Raw genomic sequence first — 13759 nt, 5'->3', positions numbered from 1 at the left:
AAACAAATGACATATATGGTGTATGTGTGATGCAAGTATTAGTATGGAAGGGCCTCAGAGGACTTGCAAATGTATCAATTGCAAGCAAATAATCAAAACCTGAACTTTTACAAATTTTAGTTTTTTTTTTCAGGTTTTAGCACTTGGTACTTTCTGCATTTCATTTTTTTTTTTAACAAACCAAGATGCTTTGGATCTCATTTTTGTGATATTTTCCTTGTTAGCCTTTGTACTGCATCATTGATTCTCCTTGCAACGCTACCTAACCTTATGTTACCTTAGCTAACCTTATGCTTTACCTTATGTCAACTTCTGGTACGGTCCATTGTTGTAGTAGAAAAAGGGGCATAATAGGAACAGAAAAACACAAATATTCACATTCCCCTGTTGTTTAAATGCTCCATGCCATCGAGTTAGTGGGTCCATATTTTAATCCTAAATAATAGCGGTTGAAGAGCTGGAATAAAATCTCCTACTGACACACAGGTATGACACATGCAGTTACCTGGAGGCCAACTGGAGACTCGGCAGAGAGCTGATGACTGCTACCACTCAACTGTCAGTCTATCGATAGAAAAAAACTGATACTACACAGTCCAACAGCCATACCTCAGATATCTATCTGTTAGCAAAGCCCAAGCAGAGGACCAATTACAGCAAATTATCCACCTACTCAGGGGTCAGACACACACACACACACACATTGAGCACCAGCTAAACATCTCAAAATGACAAAAGATAGATGTGTGTCCAGACTTCATTTTATCATCTTGTATGGAATGCAGCAGCGTGGTGATAGAGCTCGGCGTGGGGGGAACAAGAATCAGATTCTCTTCCTCTGTGGATGTGTGTGAGTTTGTGTATTTGTGTGTGTCCTGGGACAGCACGCCTGACATTACATGTCATGCTTTTTGGATGGCTCTTTAGAAAACCCCAAATGGTTTTTCAAGGATTATATGGAAGATGATGACTGTCGAAAAACAAAAAATGTGATTATATGGTTCAAATGGGGCCTTTGTTCCTGGGGATGCCTGACCAGTGAGGTCATTATGTAACCTGTGGGAGGTAATGGAAGAGCAGCAGGCTGGATATCCAGGCTATTGATGCATGTGTCTGTGTGTGAAAGAGAAGACAACACAGCTTCAAGTGTCAAACTCTCAGGAAGTGCTGTATTGGTTTGTGCTATTTGCACCTAGATGTTTTACACAGATGGCTGCCTCCGGGTCTGAAAAGTGAAGCCAACGCTGAAGTGCCTCAAACTTGCATTCTTTCTAATAGCCTTCAGGGGGCGACTCTTCTGGTTGCAAAAAGAAGTCTGATTGACTTGAGTCAAGATTACTCTTAAGAGGCAAATTTTTTTTTCTGCACTGCAATGTACTGTTAAAGATTTCGCTCATGTTAACTTCTGTTTCAAGTTCTTTTTGTTTATTTCAAACAAACCTCCTTGAAACACTGAATGCATCGCTTCCTGTGCACCAGAGGAATTTCCTCAACCCAATACATGCTGTTTCGAGTAGTTAACGTATAATCTTTCACGAACCGGCTGTGGGTTGAATCACTGTTTTTGTGGCAAAGACTCACATGAAACTGTTGCATATTGTTACTTGAATGACTCGAAATTGTATACTTTACAAGTGCCCAGCCTGCTGAGCACGAACCACATTTCTTGGCGGTCTGTCAGGAACACATGACAGTATTTAGTAATGTGCTAGAATCGCTGTACTGATTTCTGCTGGACACTCAGAGTTGTCGGGCTGCTGTTCTGTGTTTGCTAATGGGGCTTGACAGTCTGCAAAAGGGCCGGTCTCACTGCCTCATATCCTCGCTATGGACTGATGCTCCTGCCTGGCCCTGCATTCTCACACCCCTGACCTCTGGGATTGTGTGTGCATCACAAAGTGTGTGTGGGAATGTGACTGTAAGCCCCGCCGTCTTCTCTTTCTCATGTGTGTAGGATCCTGTAATGTAAGTGCTCTCCTTTCTTTCCTCGCCCTGACATTCACATCTGTATCCCTGCATATGGCACTGCCCATATTATGCATGTAACTGCCCTGCATGCACGTGTGTAAGCCCTTAATGAAATGCCTGTGTGTGTGTGTGTGTGTGTGTGTGTGTGTGCCTGCCTACATGTATCGGACATAAACTCTCGCTCTTGCCAGTGGCCCTTGGCTGGTCCTGTGGCGCTCAGTGTGTCGGCTTTGATGGTGGGTCAGGGGAGAAGATCAGAGCACCATCCTGTCCAAAGACACAACCAAACACACACACACACACACACACACACCCTTGCTCAAAGTTAATGATGACTCCCCACAGACTCCCGGCCTCTTGGTCTGTACATCGACCCCAGGACCCCAGGAGCTGCCCTGCCATCTGCCTGACTACAAAGAGCCAAAACCCTCAGCAGAAGGCGGAAACAGCTCCTGGTGGCAGCCAAGCATGGTGGCAACACAGGCAGCTCACACCACTGTGATGTGTGTGTGTGTGTGTGTGTGTGTGTGTGTGTGTGTGTGTGTGTGTGTGTGTATTGTAAACTGTGTGTGTGTGTGTGTGTATTATTCATCTGCTTTTGCAAAACTCAACAGCTGTCTCTGTGTTTTATCTTTCCACACTGCGTCAATGCCAAAGGTTAAAGAGTTTGAAGCATAAAATCTGGCTCGAGCCTCTTCAGATAGACTGGTGTTTACAGCTTAAAGATATCCACTTAATAAGATGTTTGTTGTTTTTGTCTTGAATAGTGGGGATCGCTGAAGAGTTGTGAGTGTAACAACTGCAAGTGTTCCCCATAAAAGTCAATATGACAGGCCAGACCTTTTGATTTGATGGGATTTGGAGGAATTAACGATAAATGGAAGACAAGAAGATATCTGACCTTTCATCAGTCTGGGAGAAAAAACAGACAGGTTATGGGCTGTAATTACATAAACACAGATGGATTCTTCTCATGCCTTGGACATCCAGAACATTTTTTATTGGTTTAGCCATCCGCAAAGTCTTCAACAATTTTGACAGGTTCTTGGTGTGCGAAAATCTAATTGAAGGCTGTTTGTGAAAGTGTCCGATTTTTTGTATTCATTCCTTTGCCTCGTTCCCTCATTTTGTCTCCCTCTCACAGCCTACAGTGTGATGCATTGCGGATCAGAGGGAATAGTAAATAACAGATTTAATTAGCGTGTAGAGATTTTTACGACGGTCTTTGGGATCCAGTTTTGGCGTGCTCCGCGTATATAAACCCCTCACAAAGCTTGGTTATTGAGAAGATGCTGGAATCTTTGCTGCACGGAGGAGAAAACTCAGCTGGTTGTGCAGCTACACTGGCTTCTTGTTCTCATGTTAGTTCAACAAGGTCAGTGGTTCCGACTGCAATCATCCTATTTCTTCCAGGAGACACTGAGTGGAAAGCCTAAAACCAAACATTGCCTGCTGCAAGGACAGTGAGCCAGAGCGTGGAGATGTCTTTTAAATCATACTTAAACTACCTGTCTAAGTAAATGTCAACATCCACTCCTTCCTGTTGGGAGGAAGAGGCAGAGTAAACCCTGGATGGTGTGGTGCATTATGGGATAGAGATGGGAGGGACCAAGATTGATGTGGCTTGCAGGTTTTAATCTTGGTTTGAAAAGTCAGTCCTGTATCCGAGGAATTCCATCCAAATTGCAGATTATTATTTACATTTAATGCTAATCGTCAGTACAGACGCGTGGAGTCTTTATTTATATCTATTTATTCTTCTGGAATATCAAGGAGGTTGAGGTTATGGTGGTGGACGGGCATGTTTTTATTAAGCATGACCACGATCTTGCCCTGACCCTAACCATACTGTAATTGGCAGATATTGTTGAAGTTATAAAAATGTTGGCATTGGACTTAGTCATCTAATGTGTACGTTCTTTTCTGGTGAAAGGGTTGAACAGTGGAGGACGCTTTTGCAATATCCTGAACAATTCCGTCAAAGCTGTCCTTATGCAAGGCATTTAAAACAGCAGTTGTTCCCTGGATCATACTTCAGATTTACGTTAAGGTGTCGTGTACTTGGGAACTCTTCCCTGGCAAATCACCCTGCTTCCTCACCTAGTACAGAAATCGATCCAGGTTAAGTAATGACGGTGTCTTTAAGCAACTGACTCGGGAGAATCGTGGCGAATGAAGGGAACTTGAATGAACCTATCCCGTAATATTAATTTGCGACTGCAGTGGCAGCTCTTCAGCAAAAAGTTAAATTAAGTTTGCTTGAATATTTTGTGGTACAAAATACCATCAAATGGTTCAAAATACCATCGCTGGTTGAATGTGCTACTGTCTGAGGTGGAGCCTGTCTGTCGTCAAACTGGTACCTAGTAAAATCTTACTGACAGATCTAATAAGAGCTCCCTTAAGACTTTATTATCTGGGTCACAGGTGCTCTGTTCGCTGTAATCTACATTGCAGCAGTAAAAGTCTACAACAGTAACGCTGTTAAAGTATTTTCGCAGCGATATATAAAGATATATTTTTTTGCATTTTTATTGCAGCCCAAAACGTCACATTCTCGTGTGTCCTTGCACAAGCCTCAGCACCACAACACAAACGTTAATTACTCATCTAGCCTTTGAGGCTGCTTTCAGTAATCCCCTCTTTAAAGTGACAGATATCTGACGACATAATCACCTTTGAGAAAACCATAATGTTCCCTTGAGGTAATTTTACCGGCCGAGTGTTGAAAAAAGTATTTTGGTGAGAGAAGGTGGTTGTTGGTTGTTTGGCTCCGAGCTTGTGGGTCGAGAGAGAGAGAGAGAAAGAGAGACAGAGAGAGAGAAAGCAGGAGGGATTTGATGCAGGCGGCTGTCCCTCCGAGGGATTGGCTGGACAGCATTTAGGAGTGTGAGCAAACTCGCTGACCACCGACCACAGACGAGTCAGCCTGTCAACCACCCCTATGGCTTCTTCGCATCGAAGAACACCGCTATTCTCCTCCGTTAAACTACTTCTTTACTTTATTTCCTGTTCATCTTTGTTTTTATAATTTGTCTGCCTCCCTTCCTTCTTCTACTTATAGACTTCGTCCCACTCTCTTCTTTTTCTGGTACTTTTCCATCACAACTGCTGAATTGGCGATTGCATCCTCGCAAACTTTCAGTGCGTTTAACATGTTACCGGCAGCAGCTCTTCTTTGTTTTAACTCCAGAGGTTGTGGTTATCAATCACTATCAGATTCATTTCTCCCATCTATCTCGTTTTCTCTCCGCTGGGCCGCCCCGCCTCTCCCTGCTCAGATAGCCTTGTGACTTAAAGATTCGCTCACTCGTCTTTCTTTCAGCACCTTTTTCCTTCCGTTCCTTCTTAAAGGGGAAGGTGTCTCAGAGCAGCACACTGAATTTACTGTCCCGTGTTTTCATTTCTTACAAAGATGGTTTGTAGCGGATTGAGATTTATTTTTTCAAATTACGTATGCAGTCCCACACTAATATAGATGTAGGGTGTGTATTTTAATTTTAATTAGATATTTCCTCATCACGAGAAAAAAAAAATATCCAGGGTCACTGTGGGTGTGTGTGTGTGTGTGTGTGTGTGTGTGTTGCCATAGTACCTACAGCAGCAGCAATGGGACAACAGCGCCACATGTTGCACAGGTGGAAATGAAAAATCAAAGCGTCCAAGAGCTTCTGCCAATCGGCCATCATGCTCTTTTAATCACTAACTGTCCCAGTCATTCATCTTGTATGTGTCTTTCCCCTTCTCCCTCTGTTTTTGTCCCTTTAGTGTCTCTCTCTCTTCCTCTCTGTGACACCTGACTTGGTCTCTCCTTCGTCTGGTCTTGTCATCTTATCCACTTAGCCAACAGTCATTTCTCTCCTCTGTTATTGTAACGGACACAGACTTTTTTAACGACATACATTAGCTTTTTTTTGTTTCGTTACTGTGTTGCAGGTTCGATTTAGGTTATCTAATTTTCTTATCTAAATTTATTTCCCTCTCATAATGTCTTCCTCTCTCTCTCTCTCTCTCTCTCTCTCTCTCTCTCTCTCTCTCTCTCTCTCTCTCTCTCTCTCTCATTTCATTTATGCATTGTCTTTCCCTTCTGTCATCATTTATTCTCCTCTCCTCCTTTTTCTTTCTCTTTCTGTCTCTTGTGTCGTTCTCTACCTCCTAGCAGATTAAATCCCCCGCAGTGTTTAGATGAATCATCAGAGAAATTCCCTGCTATTGTCATATTTTCTGCTCAACCTTGGCTGCCTCTGTGTGAGTTCCTGTGAGCGTTACTTTGTAATTTCTTTTTTTCTGTTAGTGTGCATTTTCTCATGAACTTGTGACCAGCGATGGGAGTGTGGTAATAAAACCGAGCCATAAACTACACCTACAGATTACTATTCACACACGACACATAAACACTGCACTTTCCATCGAGCACTGTTTGCACCGAATCACTACTATAATCACTCCCTCCCCATCTTTAGAATCACTCTGAATGAATTCCTCTCTGAATCATCCAAATCTAAATCCCTTTTCCCTTCTGTGTGTTCCTGTCTCAAAGCTCACGTCATGGTAGATTAGCACCGAGGTTACGCTCCCTGTACACGTCGTGTGAAGACTTCCCTTTGATTTTACACGCGAAACCTCGGTGGATTTCAATCGAGTTTCAAGCTGAGAAGGTGGAGAAGCAGCTGGAATGCTACTTAGCCGCTAGCGCGGCGGCTCCCAGGCCGCCTCACGGAGGACTGCAGTGATAAAGTGTTTGATAATGTGATATGTGAGACTGTGGCTGTCTTCATATTTCATAGTTTGAATTGTCTTCGTCTGGACGCCGCTCTAAACGACTCTCCTCTCCTATAAGGAGTTGCCAGTTGAAATCTGGGACTGGATTAAGCTGTTAACACCCTTGCTGCTTCACCGGAAGACCAAGGCTGTACTGGATAATTCGGTTTGTGTATGTGTAATCTTAAGAAGTCAGAGGAGAATACTAATGTGTTCATGTCATATCGAATCATTGTTAGGAGCGGCCTTGTCAGGTCAGTTTACTTCAAGTTTAGTCAGTCGGTTTAATTCCAAATGGGAGAGAATTTCCATGATCTTGGTGAGAAGAAACACAAACTCATGACCTGGCCGTCACGTAAGTAATAAATGCAACAAAATACAACCAACAGCATCTATTCGTTCCACCCCTCCTCTAACAAATAACACATCTGAAGAAGATTGCGAACGCTCGGCTTTGCCAATACAGCCAGGTGTCTGATATTTTGTACATTTAACACCGCATTGCAGCAGATGTAATAAATATTTGATACATATGAAACTCCTCCTGGCTGTCTCGCCACCTACAGTCAGTTTATCAAAGAGTTTTCGTGCCAGCAGATTCTTAAACAGGGAAAATAAAATTCCAAGCTGCTGGTCTTTCAGCCTTGGGCTGTCGAAGGGAGTGTTGTAAAGTCATTTAGAGGACCGTGACCTCTGCTTGAAGCCTCCGCACACGCAGACACACAAGCTGAGCTGATCTATCTACTCTTCAACACAAGACCGGGGCCGTTATCACGCATGGCCACTGCCACATCTGTGTGTGTGGTGTGTGGGTGGGCAGCTTGTGGAGTACGATGATGGAATGGTCGTTGTCACATCTGCTAGAAGTCACAGTGACGCTGATGTGAATAACATCTCGTTCTCTCAAGGTGATTTCTTTGCTCCATCGGAAGGCGTTTGAAGTACAGAGAGTCAACAGAGAGGCTCCAATTATTGTGATTTGTTTTGTCATAACTTCAGGATTGGACTTAACTGATTATCCCCATGAACTCAACGAAACTAGAAAGACCCGCCTTCCCTCCCTGCCGTTTCTGCTCAGCATTTATGTAACTTGGAATCGTCTGGGGATGAGGGGAGCTTTGACCTTCCTGGGTGTGGGTACAAGGTGGGGCTGGTACAGAGAGCCTGATTGGTTCCAGTGTTCTCACATCAACACAATTTTCTCTTCAGCTATGACTCGGGGAACAAAATGTGTCATTGGTCCATTTTGGGTGGGTCCCCACATCATAAAATTACCACAAAGTTCTAACAAGCCTGGATCTGATACAAATTCTTCTTACCAAAGTTTTGGACTGTAAAAATTATCCAAATTAATCTTCAAAATAGGATGAAATATCAGGTATGTGCAGCTGGATGCAATTATTCACTTTCGAAACTTAACTGGACTGCTTAGTCCATATCAAGACTATTAAGTGTAAAATGTTAAACTAATCTACCAAAATCCTGCAGGCTGGGGAAGCTATAGAGAGGCTAAGTCCAGCCCCTTCCGGTGGACCACCATGGGGCCTTATTTTGGAAAAAATATGTACGGCAGTCAATGGCAAGAGACGAATACTTTTTTTTGGATCCCTTATGAATTATGTTGAAGAATAATACTGAAAATACTGTAATTATCGTACCATTACTCACACTAACAGAGGATCTTGCTTATTCTTTATCGTCCCATCTGATAAAAAAGTTGAGTTTGGATGGAACTTAGCTGAGCTACTATGGCTAGCTAGCAAGCCAAGCTAAAGGTTTGTGTGTGTGTAGTGTCTATCATCCAACAAACTGTTTAAATAAGTAAGAGTGTGATGGAGTAAGAATAGTAAGAGTGTGTTGATGTGTGTTTTCGGTACTCAAGCAATTATGCTACTAGTGTTTTGTGTGTGTGTTGTGCAAAATATAGCACATATTTGAGGCTAAGCATTTACTGTTTATGTCTGCATGGGTATTTCTGTACACGACCTTCTAATTGCACTCGACTTGCCCCTTTTTATTCACTTCCCTCCTCTCACTCTGTGTGTCCGCGGACAAACTGACTTTGCAGACTCTTTGCTGCGGGAGAAAAAAACCTCCAACTGAGACAGAAACCAAATCTCCGGAGAGCACATTATCATTATGGCGCATATTGCACTTAAAAGCATAGGAGGGAGCACATTTGTTGGTTTTTGTCATTTCACGCCGTCAGAAGTGGTCACGGAGCGTCTCTAAGTTTGCTGCCGCTGAAAAAAAAAATGGTGGGCTGTTGCTTCGGACTGATGATAACAGGGGTTTATTTAGGGAAACTAGAAGCCACGAAACCTATTAGACCTTAAGTATAAATCACATGTGATCGTTTGAAAGGCTTCTATGGTCGACCTCGGTGCAGTGTCTGACAAGGATATCCGCTTATCACTCACTACCGTGTATTTACACTTAAACCCTGTTTGTAAATATGCAATTTGATCCTGTTTGTACAAAATGGATGATTAATGTGAGACACTGAAAAAAGGTACAAAAAGGGAAATGCTCTCTGCAGGAAAATAATGTGGGTGATACATGATTGATCTGTTTAAATACAAATCTAAACCATGAGTTCTTCTGAAGAACAGCAGAGCAACTTGCATTCCAGCATTTACGCAGAGAAGGGTTTTCCGCTTGTCTCACTGTATTATCTTTCCTGTCCCTTTCCCTTTGTGCATAATGCTATAATGTGTGCGTGTGTGTGTGCTTCCATCCCACAGTGGAGTACGACAGGGAGCTCTCTCCGCAACGGCGTCACCACAAGGAGTTTAAGTTCAACCTCTCGCAGATCCCAGAGGGCGAGGCCGTCACCACAGCGGAGTTTCGCATCTACAAGGAGTGTGTGAGCCGCGCCTTCCGCAACGACACCTTCCTACTCAAAGTCTACCAGGTGGTCAAGGCGCATCCTGACAGGTAACACACACACACACACACACACACACACACACACACACACACACACACACACACACACACACACGTAGTGATAGGCTTTCGACAGGAAGTTAACTGGTTTGAATCTCTGCAACTGAACTTCTTCTTCTTCTTCTTCTTCATCTTCTTCTTCTTCGTCTTCTTCTTCTTTGGCATATTGACAGTGAACTCTAAAGGACAGGTCTGTGGATTTCAACAATGCTTGGCCAGGTTTGCAGAGGGGCTGCACTGTGGTTGTACTGGGAATGGACAAGTCAACAAGAGAGGGTGTTACTGAAAACAGCAAGCTTGCTCACGTGACATTTTTTTTTCTGGATGTAAAAAGGTTAAAGATTATGAAAAAGTTGCCCCTCCGTGTGTGTATCTCTCGATCGTTCTCCCTGTGTGTTACGCAGTCTCTGGGCCCTCGCCATGTTTATATTGTAAAATCAAGCAAAACCACGTCTTACCGAAATAGCGCAGTTTCAAAATCCTCCCGTCCCCCAAATGAGCACAGCTAATACATGCCAAACATTTACATTACGTCTGCAGGGGCAGATAAACATCCAGTAAGATTTCTGAATGATATTTGTGTTTTATCAAGCCCGCCCAGCCAGAACCAACTGCAACATGAAGAGAATTCCTGATAGACATATTTGTATTGCCCAGTATATTTGGTTTCTCAATGGTTATATATATTATATATATATGTCATATGGAGAGCTATTACATTGATGCATGTATTTTTTTGCGTTGAATATCATGAAGAAACAAAACACCTTAAGGTAGGGTCTCTAGACACCAGCTGTTCTCAGACTTCAGTCAAAGGCTAAAGCTGATCCGCTCTGAGGTCCACAGATTGGAAGTAGCTATAGATGTTGGCAAAGTATATTTTTCTGTCTGTCAAAAGGTTTCTATGGGTATCAAGAGCTACTTATTTGCTGCATTCCTTTATCCCTACAATGGGTGGTTTGTGCTCTCCAGCCTGGAGGTAAAGCCTTTTATTTTTGGAGATATTTGTAGATTAAAGGGCCCATATATCTCCGTTGTCTGTATTATTGTAGGACAGGTTTCTACCTTGAAGAAAATTACAGCCCGGATAATGTAATCAGCTCCCGATGGGTTTGTGCTTTGTAGGAGGGAAGTCAAGGTATAACATGCGTCCGATGGCACAACCAGTAACGTCTATAGGGCATTAAATTTGTAACCGTTCTCAGTGCTTGGGCGGTTTGTATGCTTTGTTGTTGTTTTTCCCATTTTCTGCCTTTTGCAAAACTGCGCCTTTGGAATCGCCCAATCAGCGGGGAGCCTGTTAACTTTCTCGTGCCCCTCCTTCCCGTAAAAACCTGACTCCTGTTTTGACTCGAAGCTGTAATGATAGAGCGCTTAATTAGCCGGACACCCTTTGTACTTTTCATTTGATTGGGGCGGTTTCACTAACAGCAGGCAAGGAATGCGAGGGATTACAATGCCAGAAATGTGGCAAGCCTGACATCGTCTTGAGAAAGGGCAGGTTGCTCCGAAGGCTGCTTTAACTGACCCAAAGCCATTCAGCTGCCTTTTACCAGCTATTATACAATACCTAACCAGATGATTTCACTCTTATTTTTCTCCATATAAAAGCATTTAATGGTAATAGTTCATTTATTCTGATTCTTAATGCTGCATCTAGATCCGTATTTAAAATCTCCCACTTGTCCCGAACCTCTGCGTCCTTTCCATTCACATACCTAAGTTACATATTGCTTTTACAGTCTTACAAATATGCCCTTACAGCAGTTTAAAAAGATGAAAGTACATGAAATAACCAGGCCAGCTGCGAGCGACACTCTCACACCTTGTGTTACATTTTAACAACATTCACAGACAAGACTTATAAAGGAGATTTATTGTAGTAAAAAAAAAGAAAAACGCACAACTTTCACCTTTGACCTTATTATTCCAGTTCATTTAAGCAGTCAGTCAATAAGAAGTTTTACAGTAAGCTCTCGGCAGCCTTCGCCCTGCAGGCGGCTCTCTGATGGACCCCCCGCCGTCCTTCGTCAGCTGAACGGCGGCTGTGACGATGAGGCGGAAACACCGGTACACTGGCCCACGCTGTGACAAACGTGTGAACTTAGCAGTGGGGTGGATTGTGTGCGCGTGTGTGTGTTTGAGGGGAAAAGGGAATAGTGGCTCGTACGGAAACTGTCAGAAACACTCTCATTAATGACCAATAAAGAGGGGCCTCTGATGCGTGACTGCAGGGGCATTCTCCGAACACCTGGATGATTGCGAGGCTTTGATCTCGGCTTTGGAGGAGGGTCCGACAGACCCGACGCTGTGTTATTACTACTGTAATGGGACAGTGGGAGGACAGGCCCACTCACACTCTGTCTTTTCTTTACATCTCCTGTGCTCTCTTTTCATTAATCCGTCCTCAGCTGTGTGTGATTCCTTGGTCTTTTTCTTTTCTTCTACTGCTTGACACGTAGTTAGCCAGATTTCATTCACGCAAAATATTGTAAATGATATAAACATACCTGTAGCCCGATACGGAAGATTTAATATCTTCCCTTTTTCCTGTCCCTCGGAGAGGTAGACTGTATGGTCAGGCCTACAGTGGAGTACAATACAGTGTATCCCAGCATTTTCTCTTAAGTACAGCTATTCATCTTCCTGTCGTTTTGTTATGATACTGTTACCTTGATACAAACCAATGGATCTGTGTTTCCTTCGGTTTCTTAAAGAGGTAGATCAGTCATCTGGTGTTCTGAGCTACAGTATCATGCCACTGGACTCTACCTCTGTATTTTATTTGACTTACTCTGCGTTGATGATAGCAGTGGCGGTACATTTTTCCGGTTGTGCGTCTGTCCGTTTCTTCAAATTTGGCACGAACGTGGACTCAAGGATGAACTGAACTGAGGGTCAAAGGTCAAGCTCAGTGTCATGTCCTATTCTGGTGAAAGCAATATTTCAGGAACGCCTGGAGGAAATGTCTTTAATTTGGCACAAACGTCCAACTGGGAGGCGGTAATTCTAGTTTTGACACTTTAGAAAGCGTTTTCATCGACTCTTTATTCTCTTTTTCTCCCTGTATGTTGTGTTACACAATATGAGAATCTTTCTATGACAAGTAGGAAAGGTTTTTCTAGGTTAGCTTATTTCTTTCCTACCAATCATCTTTTCATTAGATGACCTTTACCCCCAGACATAGTCAAGTCACAGTCCATATTTCTATTATACTCTATGATCAAAGCTATGTTTTGTGTCATCTCCCGTGTTCTGCCAGAGAGGCCGACCTGTTCCTGCTGGAGTCTCGCAGGCTGTGGGCGTCTGAAGAGGGCTGGCTGGAGTTTCATATCACTGCCACCAGCAACCTGTGGGTGATGAGCCCGATGCACAATCTGGGCCTGCATGTCAGCGTGGAGACCAGCAGTGGTAAGACATTTCATCGTCATCAAATCACTGTAACGTTTTGGTTAATCGTGTGTAGTCCATAAGAGCCGTGTCTTCTGAAAAAGGGCAGAGCATTAACTCCAAGGAGGCGGGGCTTGTCGGACGCGACGGCGCGCTGGAGAAGCAGCCGTTCATGGTGGCGTTCTTCAAAGTCAGTGAGGTGCACGTCCGCACCGCCCGCTCCACCGGCGGAAAACGTCGCCAGCAGAACCGCAACCGATCCACACAACCACAGGAGGGATCCAGAGGGCTCGGCCCAGCAGGTCAGTCTGACGTCCGCTACACTGAACCTTGACTGACCTCGTCAAACTATGCAACCATGAACAAAGTCAGTAACCAAACTGACCTCAACCCAGCCTCACTGCATCCATAACGGTTGTCTAACCTGTTGAGACCAGTGGATGCGTAGCATGTGTCTGGAGTATTCCTCTCTGAGACACTTGATAAATTGGACACGACTTCAGCCGGATCTCTCTCTAATCAGCCCCATCAGAGGAAAATCCTAGCCCAGGGATGATGTCCAAAACCCTTTATTTAGATATATAGTTATGGTTGAGCTAGAGTATGAGATAGATGGGTGTTTTTTTGGTCTGAAACTTAAAGAAAAATGTGTGATAAGAACAGAAGCTTAATGAAAACGTTGCATTGAGAA

The 13759-nt window shown here is 43.6% G+C and overlaps 1 protein-coding gene across 1 annotated transcript in view; it reads left to right on the top strand.

Moving 5' to 3' along the window:
- The window catches only part of bmp6 (bone morphogenetic protein 6), a 38990-nt gene that overhangs the window by 13076 nt on the left and 12155 nt on the right, over nt 1-13759 (top strand). Inside the window, exons 2-4 of the mRNA XM_084033456.1 lie at nt 9474-9666; nt 12941-13089; nt 13173-13370. Of these exons, the coding sequence (XP_083889582.1) occupies nt 9474-9666; nt 12941-13089; nt 13173-13370 (540 nt within the window). The remainder of the gene's footprint in view (nt 1-9473; nt 9667-12940; nt 13090-13172; nt 13371-13759) is intronic.

This window comes from Eutrigla gurnardus, assembly GCF_963514095.1.
Source record: "Eutrigla gurnardus genome assembly, chromosome: 18".
In the NCBI taxonomy this organism is placed as follows: domain Eukaryota; kingdom Metazoa; phylum Chordata; class Actinopteri; order Perciformes; family Triglidae; genus Eutrigla; species Eutrigla gurnardus.
This window is presented reverse-complemented; position numbering and strand designations above follow the sequence as displayed.